We start from the raw sequence: 16,499 nt of genomic DNA, 5'->3' as shown, positions 1-16,499 counted from the left end.
TTTGTTAAGTTTGTTGTGTATATATGCCACATCAATCGATAAGTTATATACTGTGATCGCGTCGGCGGAGTATGCTTACATTATTGCCTAGTATGCCATTGCTGGCTGGGATCAGGTCGCCACATGGGACCCATCATATTCGGAATCATCATCTTCATGCGCACAACATTTTTCCTAACAGATGCTAACTTCTGGGCTCGCTTGCTCAGGATCTTCTTGCCTCCCGTGGGAGCAGTTGCTACCGTTGGCAGGGAAAACACCTCGCCGGCACACAGGTCAACTCTATATATACATACATATATGTATGTGGATATATAACCCTCGTCGCAGCGATTTCCCTGTGCCATTTTCCCGTAGCGTAGTCTCCCGTATCTTCATCTCCATCTAAGCGCACATAAATATGGTAGAAGGAATAGCCGGGGAAGGAAAAAAAAATGCAAATCACTGAAGCTCAAAAGCCCCGAAGGGTGGTGGGTGGCCCTGTTCTGTTTCTGCCGGCAAAGTCAAGCCATGCAAAAGTATTACAATAATTATGATAATCTATGCCATAAAAAAGAGAGCCCAGTCAGTACCCAAAAAGTGAACCTGAACCGAAAGTCGCATTTGTGGCTTGACTTGCTGTCGGATAATGTGGGTGGCTGGGCGCTCTGGGTGTGGTGTTTTCGGATGGTGCGAAAGGAATTACCATACTTTAAGCTACCGCAAGTAGAACCAGAATGGGAAGCTAGCTGCTGGGAAAATGTGCATAAAAGTCTCCGAGTTTCCATCTCGGGTATCCCCACTTCGAAGGGAATCAGGGTATCGTTTTTTATCGCAAACAAATTAAATATTTAGGTTGGGAGTATAAAATGGTACTTATTTTTGCTCTGTGACCATTTTTAGTCCAGTTATAGCCAAAAAAGCCAACTTGAAAACTGAGTTTTTTGCCAAGAATAGTTTCTCAGATTTTTTGTGAAAAAAATAATCGGTTTTTCGATCTAACATTGGAAATAATTACCCAAATATGGAATGTTATACCTCGTTGAGTTTGTTTTTTAAATTCCAATCGATTTGCATTCAAGTTTTGGAGTTCTAAGATTTTTCAATTTTTTGCAAATTTTGATGATGTTACCCCTTACAAAAAATGCGAAAATTTGGCCAAAAATTAATTTTACAAAATCAGTTCAAAAGTGAAAGGGGTTGTTAGTATTGGTTGTAAGGAGTATAAAATGGTACTTCTTTTTGCTCTGTGACCATTTTTAGTCAAGTTATAGCCAAAAAAGCCAACTTGAAAACTGAGTTTTTTGCCAAGAATAGTTTCCAGATTTTTTGTGAAAAAAATAATCGGTTTTTTGATCATAAAATTGGAAATAATTACCCAAATATGGAATGTCATACCTCGTTGAGTTTGTTTTTTAAATTCCAATCGATTTGCATTCAAGTTTGGGAATTCTAGGATTTTTCAATTTTTTGCAAATTTTGATGATGTTACCCCTTACAAAAAATGCGAAAATTTGGCCAAAAATTAATTTTAGAAAATCAGTTTAAAAGTGAAAGGGGTTGTTAGTATTGGTTGTAAGGATTATAAAATGGTACTTCTTTTTGCTCTGTGACCATTTTTAGTCAAGTTATAGCCAAAAAAGCCAACTTGAAAATTGAGTTTTTTGCCAAGAATAGTTTCCAGATTTTTTGTGAAAAAAATAATCGGTTTTTCGATCATAACATTGGAAATAATTACCCAAATATGGAATGTCATACCTCGTTGAGTTTGTTTTTTAAATTCCAATCGATTTACATTTAAGTTTGGGAATTCTAGGATTTTTCAATTTTTTTCGGCCACTTTTTTTTTGGCATGTGCAGCTTTCGAACATTGGCTTGATTTTTATCTGTGTACGTGCCGTGGCTCGCAATTCCACCTCCTGGTTTTCCTGCTCCACATCCATTCCTGCAGCAGCAACAGTGTCCCCGGTGTGCGACGTGGCCAGTTGAACGGTGCAAGTTGCCCATTGCATGTTGCACGTTGCCTGCTGCACTGACGCCTACATATCCTTGTTGCCCAGCAGTGTTGTTGCAGCTGCCAGTGGTATTGCTGCTGATTTCAATGTTGTAGCTTCTAGTGTCCTTGCTGTTGTTGCTATTGCTTTAGCTGTTTCTGTATTGTTGTCGACAGGCGATCAAAATCAGGCAACGCTGCTGTTGCTCCCAAAACGCTCGTATTTCGTTTACAATTTGACCCCTTAAAGGCACACAGACAACAAACAAACAGCGGCCATAGCCAGAAGAGAACGACCACAGCGAGGGCTGACTGTAAAGTACAGAAATGTCTGCAAGGATCTATCTTAAGCGGTTAATTTTCATATTTCCGGATTTATATTAGATTTATATATTATTCTCCAAATCCATAAAATGCTTTATTCTATCATAGAATAGCTTACAAAGCAAAGAACAAACGAATGTACTTAAAATCATTCTTTAAGGACAAGCAGTTCTATTGGAACGACCCACGTCTATACTGCAGTCGGACGACAGGTTGCTGTTCTATGGCTTTTCTACTTTTTTTTTTGTTTTTTGTCGTTTGGGGAAAAGGTCGTGGAGTTTCCATGCCCAAGCCCGCACAAAACTGAGCCTGTGTACCATGGGTAGTTTTGGTAAAATGTTTCAATGGCTGAACACATAACAGTTGACTGGCTGCCCGTGTCTGTGTTAGTGTTATTTTGTGACAGTGTGTGCGTGCTCGGTGTGCGTGTGTGTGTGTGTGTGACAATGAGCATAAACTCCAATGGAAAAAAGAAAAACTCAGTACACAGCGAAGCCTGAGGCTGAAACTCTCAAGCTCACGGCTCATGGCTCCCAGCTAACAGCTAACCCCCCAAAAAAATATATACATATATATATATATACATATATCTATATATGTGTTTGTATATATCAGCTCCACAAATACCCCCACCAATCCAAAAATCATGTTGCTGCTGTTGACGATGCAACGCTGACTGGCATTTTGGGGTGGCGACGGTGATAAAAAGTTGTGCTTGCTCCAATAAAAACAGGGTCGAGAACTGTCGCCGATGTTGATACTACAGCACAGCCATGGCCAAGTAGGTAGGTACACCCCGAAAATCGGGACACTAATAGATCTCTAACTTTATTCAAACTTGAACTTAGTAGCAAAGCTTCGCACTTGGGAATATAAAGAATGAAATATGTACTTAATACGAATGTATTTCTTTTTTAATTTATTATTTTATTTCTAGCTTCTGGAATCTTTTGTTTATATTTCTAAGCAGCGAAAACAGTTTTCAAGTTTTAAGAAATAACCTTAAAGAATAAACATCAGCAAACAAATAACATGGTATAAATATATATACATATATTTTTATGCATTACATAGCTTAACTTAACAAAACACATCAACGAAATATCAAATTTCAGTTTTTGCATTTACGTCTTAGTTTTGCTACTTATTTCATAGACAACACTTTTTCTCTAAGTGTATGAGGTGGCTTGGGGCCAAGACCGAGTGAATGAGGCTATTTGGTACACAACGATTTCGCGAGGACGACAACGACAACGCTTCTGATTCTGATGCTGATACTTACGAGAATGGAGATGGCTGCTAGCCGGGAATAAGGATGAGGATGGGAATTTGGTTGGAAAGAGGACGAGGATTGAGATGGAGATGGGAATGGGAATGACGATGATGATTACACGTTGACTATGAGGACTAAGTCGCTGCCGCTTTGCCTCCCACTCAAACTGACAATTTTATCAGCTTTTACACAAAGAAAAAAAGTTATTTTCCAAAACTTCATTATAATATTGAATAACATAAATAAAATGCCCAAAAATATTTATACCGGACTAAAAGATGTTAAGCGTTGATATTATAGATGAATTTTTCTTACAATGTATGTTTTTTGTGAAGTTTCTTAATGTTGATTGGCCGCAATCTCTTTATCTGTATTTCGGTGTAGATTTCCCTTTACCACTTGCCCCAATGCCAACAATTCTCCCACTTTCCGTGGAAGATATTCATCGAAAGCAGAATGACAGCCTAGAGACACATTCAAGGCGAAGGCGAGAGATAAGAAATGAATGACAGGCCCAAGAAACCAGAACCAGAACCAGAATCAGTGTTTGGATTTAGGATGGCGAGGGGCCAGGATATGGGCGGCAGGATCCGGAGGCAGGAGCTGGCCCAAGGACCTCCAGCTCCGGCACATCAGTCAGTGTCAGTGTGAATGCGAAATTGCGTTGCTTTTACGAGCTCGCCTTGGCAGCACAACTGCCACATAAAAGTAATGCCTGATGGATATATCCCAACCCCTGACGTTCCCACCTCGCCAGATCCATAGATCCTGGGCGAAAGGTAAACCCGAGTCCTTGCCATCGTTAGAAGATATATATCTGTGCGTTGGGGGGGGGGAGGTGGGTGGTGGGCTTAAATCACAGTTGCTGGCGTTTCGGGGCCAGATTTGTGAAGCTAGAGTCCTGAATCCAGAATCCAAACACGATGTTTCAACGGAATCACAGCCCATTTGGCGCACAAATAATTAGTTGCCAATGCAATACCAACTAATTTTAATATTAAGATGTTTCAAAATTATTCTTTATATAAGCCACCAAATTAAACTGCGTTGTTTAGACTGAAGGCAAGAAGAAAAAACTGAAAATGAAAGATTTTGGTTTATGATTCGATTTCAAAATAGAGTGTTGTAATTTCCTTTCTCCCATTTCGAAATCCTCCTTTCACGCTGCATCGAATTCAAAATGGACTAAAACTGCAGTTTGCAGAATGCATTCTGCTGGCAAAGCAGGAATGTCAATAACTAATGTCAATCAGGTGGCTGCCCGTTTTATTTCTTACCATATTTCCAACGCTGCCAATCGAACTTTGCTCTAGGAATTATGCTTATATAAGGGGGCAAGTTCCACAAATCAGCAGCAGCAAATACGTGCAACGACGATTCAGTCACGTACCGGGATCGAAAAAAAAAAAAAAAAGGAAATGGAAAATCAGGGTGGAGGACAAAGATAAAGTCGAACTGGAGCTGCCGAGAAATATTTCCATTTCTCAGCAAAGCAGAGCACAGCAAAAATACCAGCCGGATATAAGCAAAATACAGTTCGCATGGGTGCACTGGGAAAAAAATATATTTAAAACCGAAAAATAACAATCACAAAGGAAGTTTTCTTGTGCCACAGCAAAATCATATCGAACTTTCATCTTATATTAAGTTTTATTGTAATTGTTAATATTTTTTTTTGAGCTGAATAAAGTACTACTATTATTGTGTAATATGTGTTCTTAAATGCATTTCGCGCAGTGCACCCATCCACTTGTTTTACATGGACACACCGATATATGTATAAATATACAATATCTATATATCTGCTTGTGGGCGTAGCATGTCAACTGTGATGGAATCCTGAGGAGGGGGGGCGTGGCAAGTGGATTACGTACCGGGTGGAAAGTGGAGCAGGTGGGGGTCGTTTTTCGGGTGGTTTTCTGGGTAGATGGCCACGCTTTGGCGGCCATGCCATAGTTCCCTCATCCTTCAGTCAACGTCGGCCTATCTTTGGCCATACATTTCTATATGTACGATACGAGCATATCTGCCAAACAGACAGCCAGTTTGCGGGCCTTTCTTTCAAATCGGAGCACAGAGAAACTATGGCATATATCTACAGTAACTGAAAGTAACTGTTCAACGAATTCGTATCTATAGATGTATCTTAAATATCCGTAACGCTTGATAACTAGGAATAGTAATTATGTATCCATGACCCTCGAATGTAGGGTTGTAAACTATCTTTACATTATTATTTTTAAAGGCAAACAAAAATGGAAAATTACTGTGTTATATAAGCCTGCGTGGCCTAAAATAACTGTGTAGCCTCTGCATCGTCGGTTAACTTTGACACCCGACCGCTCCTTGTGGCGTAATAACTTTATGCGAGGATAACACGGAGGTCGCCGACAACGGAGGTTAACCAAAATCGGGCCCAAACAAGCATAAAACTTGCCAAACGCCAATGGGTGCGAGTGCCTGTGTGTGTGTGCGTGGACATACCTGTGTGCGTGCCAAGCCCTCGGATTCAGATTCAGATTCTGATGCGGATTCGGATTCTGAGACGGAAGGCAGAAGACAGAAGACAGCGGATAGAGGAGCGGGGACAGCAGACAGACAACGATGGAGCTCCTCTGTGCGTCGTGTTTCCTTCGCTATATCAGCGCAGTCATCATCGATATAAACTCTCGACTGGCTGAACACACTGACAAACTGACAGAAACGGCCATGGTTAGACAAGCACTGAGCGAAAATGTGCTCAGTTCAAATATGTTAACAAACTTTAAGCATGTGAACTTTAAACTAAATTGTCCTTAGCTATCAAAAAAACATTAATGCAGCTCTAAACGCAAACATAAAATGCAATTTTTTAAAATTATATCATATGTTAACTCCCCACCACCAGTTTATCTCAGTGCACCTGCGCCTTTCCCAGGCTCTCATCTCTTCGATCCCAGCTCGCAGTACCTCGGGATTTCCTCGGAGCTGCGCTGAGCCGGGCTGAGCTCATTCATCCATTCATTCATGCCGGCTCTCGGTTGCGCTATAGTTCAGTTCAGTTCAGTTCAGTTCAGCTGAGCTCAGTTCGGTTTTGGTTTTGGTTTGGTTTCGGATGTGTTTGTCGCTCCTTTCGGCTTCAGGAGGTGGGGGGAGGGTAGTGGGACATTGCGGGCGTTTGCTGTCCGGGAGAGGGGGCGTGGCATTTGGGGAACGCAGCCACATAGCCGCAGACAGACGACAAGGAGGTTGGTTGGTTGGCTGGCTGGATGGCTGGATGGCTGGATGGTTAGATGGTTGGTTGGCAGGGTCCAAAGTTTGCGGGTCCCGCCATGCGTATACGTAATCTGGCATTAGATTACTGATCCATGTCAAATCTTTGGCTAAGGTCCGTCCGTCCTTCCGTTTGTCCGTCCCGCTGGCCGTTCACTTCGCTGGGCCTCCGTTCGCGTTGTTTTGATTGATACGAAGGACCGGCGAAGGGACAACTACACTGCGCGAAAAAAAGGGGTGGTATTCAAAGGAATACCAAATTGTAAGGAACTTAAATGTTCTATAATCATATGTTATGTCATTATTATTTTCAGAATAGAAAAGGAATGCACATGAAGTTATATATGCAATACAAGATTTGTAATCATACATTTTCATACGATTTATATGAGTATTTTATTTTTTTTTAAATATTTTAATATTAATATTATGCTCGAAACTGAAGCTTTGTTTGTACTGTGTACTCTACCGTCTGGACTGCTTGCCAGGCTGCTTTGGTGTCGACAACCTCCTGCTCCTTCCACAAGAAAGCATACCCCCTCCCCCCTCCCCCCTTGAACGACCCTGCACTCTTAAGACCCCCCCCCCCTTTTGGTCACCACCCCCCCCCCCCTTTCTTCCTGCCATACGCGCCGCTGATTTTATGCGCATCGTTTCCACATCACAAAACAGGCGGCGAAAACGCTTCCCAATCCCCCATTTCCACGGGGCGTATAGCCACCAACCTGCCAAGGGGGCGGGGCTAAAAAGGTGAATTACTTATAATATTAAACAGTGGCCAAAACGGACACGAGGCGGCGGCAAGTTGAGCAGGTGAATTATTGGCTTGAGTTCCGGGGCGAGTTTGAAGAAAATTTCAGTTGATTGAACTTTTATTTGCTGGGTGGCGTAAGGTTATGGAAGGGGCGACTCAACCTATGAAGTGGGTGCGCCAGGCGGAATCCAATCTCGCACTTCACTTAGCCGGCAAAAAAAAAAAACAAAAAAAAAGGCTAAGGCCGCTGACCATTGTAATCAGCGCGAGATTATAACCAGATTGCGATGCGGCCAGGAATAAATTCTCATCTGCGGTTCTCATCTGATTAGGTGGTTATAAGCCTCACTGCGTCTAAGCGATTAATTCGATTAGTTGTTGGCAGAGGATCTCTCTTCCACCTCCGACTGCACAGAGTATTATCCTGGGATCCTTTACAGGGTACATGTGCTTGGAATTGATAGTTTACAGAAAGGTTTACAGATGCATTCTTCTAGTTTTAAATTTAAAATCTAGCTAAAAGGTTAGTTAGTTCCAAAGAAGTCTATACTTTATTATTTCAATCGAAAATTCGATGTACAAGCTATTTCCTCCTACTGCCGCTTAACTATTCACATTAAGCTTGCCATCTATGATATTCAGCTGTGGCCATTGTTTTAGCCCATGACCCTTCGATGAAGAAAAGTGAAAGCCCAAACAAATACGACCCCTTCACGTTAGCGTTTCGTTTTCCCTTTCGCTCTTTTCGAGTCCTGCACTTCATTAATAATGCACAGTTTACCTTAAGAGGATTTTCAACGCCTCCTCTGCTAATAATCAGGACACAAAGGCACATACACACACACACACACGCGCTCATTCGCGCGCCACGCCCCCCACCACAGCCACCGCCCCCTGCTCGGCCCATTTCACCCACGCCATTTGGGAGGCACAATATGAAAATATGTGAGAATTCTGTGATGCGCTGGTTCTTAGAGATCTTTTTTGGGACAAACTAAGGGAAGAAGCTTCATTTGCTCTGAACTTAAGTACACTGGAAAAAAATTACAGCAAAGTTTGACAACTGAAAGTAGTTATGGAAATTATGTTCATTCTGCGTGCACTGTTATTAAAATAAAAACAAAATTATATAGAAACCCAAACACAATTTCTCTTTGTGTACCAGTTTATGAGGGACGCGAATGGAGACTTTTTTTTTCCCAGCACGCCCTAATTTCAGCTTATTATTAACCAGCTCGCTTGTGTTTGGTGGACTCACAAGGGGGATGGTCGGCAGCGGGGGGTGTGAGAGAAGGTGCTGAGCAGGGGGCGCGGTGTGTGTGGGGGCGTGGTCACAGTTAACGGCAACAACATCTGTGAAGATGCCAGCATAATTATAATAATCATTTCATAATCATATTTTATTTGTAGTTTGCTTTTTGCCGCGTCCACCCCCTGCCTAACATACCGCACCCTCCCCCCCCCCCCAACCTACGTCGTCACTGATCGCCCGCTGTGTGCCACGCCCCCGTCGCTGAAGACGCCTTCCCCTTGGAGAATTCACAACCCCGCAGCTTTGTGCTTATAACCATTTTTTCGAAACAGTTGCCAAAAAAAAGGAAAGCAAACGGACCAAAAGGGGAATCTGTACACTGAAAATAAAAAGTGGCTGCAATTATAGTTTAATTCCTTTGTGTTTAATATCAGATGCTGTCTGTGTAAATAGTTATAGTTTCTAAAATAAAAGCCATAATAGTTAATCAAAGTCTAAGTAGTGAAAAAGTTCATAAATGATATTTACTTGCTAACTATTATCTATATATTATCAAATATTATACATATTTGTATTTTTTGCAGTTAATAGTGAACGAAACTATATAGTTAAATATTAACTAAAATAAATCATATTTAAAGTGGTTTACACGTAGAGTATTTAATAATATATAAGAAAATGAACAATTTCGTTTAGGTAACTATATTTTCGCGCCGTGTAGAGCTCAGTGGCGTAGGGGTTCCAGCCTCCAGGGGGGGGGCAAGGATGCGGATGGCAATGAGGATGTGGATGCGGATGAGGGCGAGAGTTCGAGAGTTCGAGGGGCTAGCAGACACAAGAGCGACAGATGTGTTTCTCATTCGATTTTTAATATGCGGCCAATCTAACTGTAATTGGTTTGTTATTGTCTCCCCCGGCAAGGACGACTGGGTGCGACAGGGACGGCGCGAGTCAAGTCCCTGGTGTATCAAAGGACTCGAGGGTTCGCCATAAACCCCCCCCCCCTCTCTCACTCTCCTTCAACTCAGTTATTTTTTCGGGCGGGTTCCCTGCTGCGGTAAATATCTATCGTTTATTGTTATTGCTCTTGTTCGCTCTATTGTTTTCATTGTTCTGTAACACCCCTCCCCTCCCCACCACTCCCCCCGCCCCATCATCCTCAACGTGTTTGGTTAAATTTATGAAAAATGTTGTTCACACTTTTCTTGCCAGCCGAACAACAGGAGTTGCTGCCAAGGGGGAATGAAAGAATGGCAACAGTACCGAAGGCCACCTGCTGAGGGGGTGGTGCCACCGAACGAACAGGTGGCGATGGGCGATGGGCGGTGACCTCTTGTTGGTGTACCAAATGGGTTACACGCTCGCACATGTGCCACACTCACACTCCCCCAGATTAGTCCTCAAATGCTTGTTACCACTTAACCCCCAAGCCCAATCCCAATCCCAATCCCTATTCCTATCCCTCGGTCTCGAAAACCCAAATCCCACAACCAATAATCCAACCCGAAAAGCCAGCCAAAGTTGTTAAGCTCTACATGACAAAAACTAACATCCAAAAAAAACGTGTATCGAAGTTGCCACTTTGTGTACGATACTTTATAATGGCTGACCAGATTTTAAGAGGATCAACATGGTCGAATGGAGACAAGGACCTTCAACAGCGCCAGATAATATGGGCTTACTTTAAGACGCTGGCTATTTGAGGCTTTCATAAAAAAGGCTTCTAAATGGGAAATGAAAGCGATTTGATTTGATTAGAAACTACATCTTAAAATTTGAACTTTTCACTTCAGTGATGATCTCCTGTGATGATTAATTCACCATCTCCCGTTTTGTAATTAACCAAAAGTCCAATTTTTATTTGCAAACCAAGTGCCTTTCATTGCGGAATAAATCCAAATGAACTTTGCCCTGCTCACCTTCGGTCAAACTGCTTCCGCTAGTTTGCAAACCCTTTTCCATTCCGGCGACCAAATGGCCACAACTTCTTCTGACCGCCATGACAATCGCATCAGTCAAGATGCACTGCGAGAAATATGTGCTTATGTGCCAGCTAGATGGCTTAAATCTCAATTGAAACTAGGCCTTAAGTAGGAGTTAACAAAACTAATGCCATTGAAATCGATTTGAATATCTTAGCACATTTTATGTGGATTGTTTTTATACAACTAGGAATAGTTTACATTACATAGTACATTCAAGAAGAAACTAGAAAATTAACTAAATTTACATTTCTTATTTAGCATAACCACTTCTTCCTTCCAAGTGTCCTTCGGGATTTGGTAGCTGACGGAAGGGGTGACCATTTTTGTGGGTGTGCGCTTTACACGCACATAATCCTCGACCGGGGACGCATCTGAGTCCGCATCCTCATCCTCATCTCCATCCCAATCTCATATCAGATTTGTCGCTATCGCCAACGCCCGGCGTCGTGGTCTAAACGATTGATGGCACTCGTCGACATCGTCTGCCATGTCAAAAATGCTCATCCACATCCATTTCCACATCGACGGCAGCAAACCCCCTTCGCACTGGGAATTTTGAAAGTGTGTGCACGGTGTTTTCTGTTGAGGAAATGATAAATTGCGCATTTGGGAGTTTTAAAGGTCAATTTAGGGGTTAGTCTCACACTGTCAATTCCGATTACGTAACAAACTGACTGAGAGATGAACGTATAGAGGATAATGATTTCTATATGTTGTTTACTTGGCTTTTTATAGATAACTAAACATTTTAGATAGTAGTTAAGATGGAGTGACATTAGATTACTAAAATCTAAACCAGAACTTTTTAGGTTGATACAAATGCTTTTGAAAACTTCTGTGAAAATAGCCAGCGCTGTCTATAAACTAGCTAGATGAGCATCGCTCATCAAGCCATTCATATAAACAGCGACACTTCAAAGTTAACTCGCCCAATAAAAAGTCCATGTACGATTGCGACTTACGGATAGTAACAGGGTTGCACTTCAGTGCGGTAGTCCTTCAGATTCGTAGTCCTCGCCCTGCTTTGGATTCCGATTCGGATGCGGATGCGGATGCGGATACGGGTTGGGATCCGGGGCCCGAAGTCTCGGGATCTTTGCACTTCGACGGGGGGTAACTGCGTGAACCGAATTTGCTTATGGGATTTGTCTAGTGCGCCTGTTGACTTGCCAGTTGGCGTTTATATTAATGGCTCAGGTTGGGCTCGTTTCACTCCTCAACTCGTTTATGTTTTTTCCACCGGATTGTTAGGGATCGTTGCGAACTGACGCGTGCCCGCTTTTTTCGGGTTTCCATTTAGGGTTTTACGGGGTGGTTTTGTATTTTGTATTTTGTATTCTGTATTTTTTCTTTTTTTTTTTTTGCTTCCCCGTTGTCGTGTCACTTATAAGGTGCCCAATGGCAGGTAAATCATAACTGTAACTATGATGACAGACAGATTGTCTAAAGCAAATGTCATGGCAGGGTTGTCACCGATTATTTTGATTTAAAAAAAAATGTAATAGATAACGTTCTTATTTAGTGTTTTTTAGCTCCATCTTAGTCATAAGGAATTGCACAGCTACAATTATTAAGAGAAAATATATTTTAGCGCAAACTTAAGCATTTTTTAAGGATTGCCATCGTACAAATTTGCAAAGACTAGACAAAATATAATTATAAATATTGTGCATCATTGATAGAAAATGTAGTTATAAGTTTAGCGATGCATGACATTCCATTATTGAAGAACTTCATATTTTTTCATGGGACTTTAAGCTGTAACTTTATTTTTTGATATTTTACTTGACATTATTTATTAATTGAATGTCATTCAAATGTATAACAGGTAAGAAATTCAAAAGAAATTGAAAAACAATAGCAGCATAATTGTAATGATTTATTTGACGACTGAATTATAATGGCTTTTATGCACTTAGCAATTGTTTGATCCCAGCATTCTTCAGTTCCCAGCCACGCCCACCCCCGCACAGCCCACACAGCCCACTCGCGTCAAATCCCCGTAATTTGTTTATCAATCTGGAATTGGCTTGCAAATGACATCTCCGGACTGCCTTCGAAACCCCTTTTCCCCCTGAACATTTGCCGTGCATCCGGTTCCCAAGCAAGTGCCACGCCCACAGCCAAATCGCAGTCACTAGCCGCCCCCAGAACCGTGACATTGAACGGAAACATCGACGTCGCTTCACAAGGCAAATGCGCACTGCGCAAAAAGTTAGCTACTTTTGTATCATGCAACCATTTTTATAAGAATATTTTAAGTCTGTAAAGCCAATATCTAAATATCTAAATATATATCTAAAGGTTAAGGTTCTAAATCTTAAGGTTTTTTACCGCATTCTTCTTCTGCTGCTAGAATATTATTTCGAATTTCCGTTGCATTGATTATTTCTCTCTGTGCAACCTTAGCGTCTGGTTTTTTGGCTACGGTCGTGATGGAAGGCACGTGTAAAAGTTTGCATCGCCGGTCACGTGACCGCACGTGTCCCGCCAGTTGACCGCCCATCCAAAAACCGAAGTCGACACCCCCGATAAGGAGTAAGGGCGTCAGGAACTCGGCGACTGGGCCGCCGTGATAAGCGCAACCTGACAACTCAGCGCGTGTTCCTGACTAGATGTCACAGACCAGGTTCAGTAACTCTTGGTCCCGGGACTTCTGCAGTTCTGCAGTTCTTGAGTTTTGAAAGTCTGGGAGTTCCGCTCTGGGCGAGGGCCGCCTATCAGCGCGTGTGGATCTGATCTGGGATGAAAGGGACTGGTCCAACCTTCCATCATTGATGGTTTTGTTAGCGTAAATATCTTAATTCACCGCTTCGCCGCCCACGACACGCGTGAATCGTGTGCATTTGACATGGGAACCGCTTTCCTTTACCCCACTTCGCATTCGCGGCGAAAAAAATATTTCACGCAATTCATTCTCACACACACACACACACACACAACGCGATTTAACGAGCTTACAATGAATGCTTAATCCTGTTTTGGGAACAGGACTCCCAACATGCTCATATCCTCTTTTTTGTGGACTGCAACGTGGGAAGTTATGAATCATTGGAAAAGTGCGAAATGTTTTAGATAAAATCAATTTATCCATATTTATAAGTAATCTACATGGATATGGTGGTCTATATAGCCTTTGAATGAATCCATTTTATATTCCTTCACCAATCCTTTTGCAGCATATGTAATATTAAAAGTCAAAGCAATGAAATCCCTTTCCCAAACACAAAATAACCATATTTTATGTTTTTTTTTTTTATCATTATATGAAACAATCATTTATAAATTACCCACCAATCGTTATTAGCTGGGGTTTGTCTTTGCCATTCTGTAATTATATTCGTTAAATTCGGTTTGAAGCAAACACTTAAGCGCGAATTTGCTTTGTCCATTGTCAGGGGCAACTAATATTCAGGGAAACCTTGACCTGCCCGCCCCCAGATGGGTAAACAAAAATAGAAACGAAACATACACTGCCACCCCAGTTGCATGCATATTCATTCGGAGCAGTCACACACATGTGCCCACCGCAATCACAATACCATTTCCATTCATTCATACCCAATACCATTTTGCCCGAACCCCTCGCAGTTTGGCAGTTAAGTTTCAAATTACAAACCCAATTGATGCTAGTTAAAAAATCTGTGCAGGTTTTGCGTTACCATTCGGACTCATCCTCAACTTCATCCCCGATGAGCCCGGTTTGTTGTGATGCACTCGTGACAAGTCCGATTAGGTTAGCCGTACACCGCGGATCCGATCCGATCCCATCCATCCCATCCCATTCCCATTCAAGTCCCTTCCATCCCCTTAACGCCGGTCTCTAGCCATCTATTGTTGTGGAAAGTGTCAACATAGCGATCTATTTTATGCATAATTTGGCGTGCCAAAATGCGCGACTCATCAAAATGGTGTCATATGTTTTTAATCGGGGAAAACAAGGACCAGCAGGCAAACAAAAAAGAAAAAAAAAAAAGAGATACGGGGAGTGTTTGCCCGGTTGTCTGTCGCCTGCGGTTTTCAATTCGAAAAGTTGCAGCCGGTTGCTTATTTTTACAAAAGACAAACATAAAAAAGTTACATTGAATATTGAAAACTTATGTTGCATACACTAACTTGCAAGAGCACATATAAAATATTAGTCTTGAAATGTTCCTCGGAGATAAGAAGAATGAATTTAAAAAATAAGCTGACTTTTTAAATAAAACATTACAAATGTTTAAATTCAGTTTGAAGTTGGGGTCATGACTTGGCTAAGCGTACCTAACTTAACGAAACTCGCACTAAATTTGGTTTGTGCCCTGGAAAGATCTAAATTTCGTTAAATATTTAACGAATCTGAAAAAAGCGTTTAGTCGAGTTACATACCCATTCGCTTTTACTTTTTCTTGTTTTTTTTCGGTATATATTATTCTATTCGGTATATATAAATATTCTGATCAGAACATTCGAATTAATGACCCAAAACTAGGATGCCATATCTCATTTAACTTGTTACTTGCATTTGAATTGCATTCAAAATTGGGAATTATATATGTAATTCCTTAATCCAAAACAATAAAAATCATAGTTTTGTCAAAAGTCTTCAACTAACACTTAATTGCTTTATTAACTAGAGGGGAAATATTCTATTTCTTGCGTTCGTAGCGGAATTTGTAGACGGGCGCACTGTCCTTGGTTCCCGGCTTTATTTTCCTCGGCTTCAGTAGGCGTGGCTGCTTGAGGGTGTTCTTCAGCTGAATCTTCTGCTGGACGATGCCGAGTTCCCTTTCACGCTGCTCGCGTTTCTTCAGCTCGTTGATGCGCTGCTGTTTGATGGGGTTTGGTTCAGTTGTTTTCTACAAAAAATTTAAAGGCAATCGTTACACACAAGTAGAATCATAAATCATAAGTATAATATCAATTATAAATTAGTTTCTCACAAAAGCTTACAACCTCGTTGGTTTTAAAGAGGTGACCTACCGATTTCTTCTTCTTTTCCTCCTCTTCCTCCTCGTCATCATGCTTTAAAAGCCATTCGCCCATGTCCAACTCCATGTATCCGTCTTCGTCAAATTTGATACGTTTGTTGGCTGCTCCCTTAATGGCATCCACGTCCACCAGCGAGGCCTTCAAGCGTTCGATCTTCTTGCGCTCCATGGTGCGCTTCATCACCACGTACTTGAGGTCCTGCGTCTGCATGAGGGCCAATTGCTCGGGCGTGTGCTCGTCCTTCGTGTCCTTCTCGTGGTGCTCATCGTTGGACAGCTTGGAGTTGATCATATGGTGGTAGAACTCATCGGGATTCTTGTTCTGCGCCCGGCGGTACAATAGCTTCAAGGTCTTTTGCTTTTTCTGTGCGTCGATGGCTCGCTTCTTGTAGTCCTTTTTCTTCTCCAGGAATCCCAGATGCTGGCGCGACTCCGGCTGGTGGCGCTCCCTGTGCACCTTCTGGTTGCTTTTCGACGCATTCTTCCACGATGACATCTTCAATTTATGCTAATCCTCGACAGCAATCAAATATGTTCTGTTTTGATAAACGTGCGCTTGGGGAATTAGAGATGCACAACTACTCGATAAATGTATCGCATTGACTCAAAACATCGAATGTGGTGTTAATCGGGAATTTTTAAAAAAATCTCATTGGTAGAAATTCAAGCTGCCTTCTTGAAGACATCAATACAAATCCCACCCGAATTCTACGATTT

General features: G+C 41.8%; 1 protein-coding gene and 1 long non-coding RNA gene across 2 annotated transcripts; both read right to left on the bottom strand.

Moving 5' to 3' along the window:
• Positions 1 to 10,982: 10,982 nt before the first annotated feature.
• lncRNA:CR43297 (long non-coding RNA:CR43297) lies at positions 10,983 to 12,210 on the bottom strand. Its single transcript, NR_047780.1, has 2 exons — positions 11,775 to 12,210; positions 10,983 to 11,391 (listed from the first exon to the last, which is right to left on the bottom strand). It is a non-coding gene; the product is annotated as a long non-coding RNA:CR43297 (long non-coding RNA).
• Positions 12,211 to 15,380: 3,170 nt separating this feature from the next.
• On the bottom strand, positions 15,381 to 16,364 carry CG1789 (uncharacterized protein). The gene is made up of 2 exons (NM_132276.3): positions 15,775 to 16,364; positions 15,381 to 15,650 (listed from the first exon to the last, which is right to left on the bottom strand). The coding sequence occupies exons 1-2, from the start codon at positions 16,276 to 16,278 to the stop codon at positions 15,441 to 15,443; spliced, it is 714 nt and encodes a 237-aa protein (NP_572504.1). The 5' UTR covers positions 16,279 to 16,364; the 3' UTR covers positions 15,381 to 15,440.
• Between the last annotated feature and the right edge of the window lie 135 nt (positions 16,365 to 16,499).

The sequence above is a fragment of the Drosophila melanogaster genome, chromosome X (genome assembly GCF_000001215.4).
Source record: "Drosophila melanogaster chromosome X".
Lineage (NCBI taxonomy): Eukaryota > Metazoa > Arthropoda > Insecta > Diptera > Drosophilidae > Drosophila > Drosophila melanogaster.
This window is presented reverse-complemented; position numbering and strand designations above follow the sequence as displayed.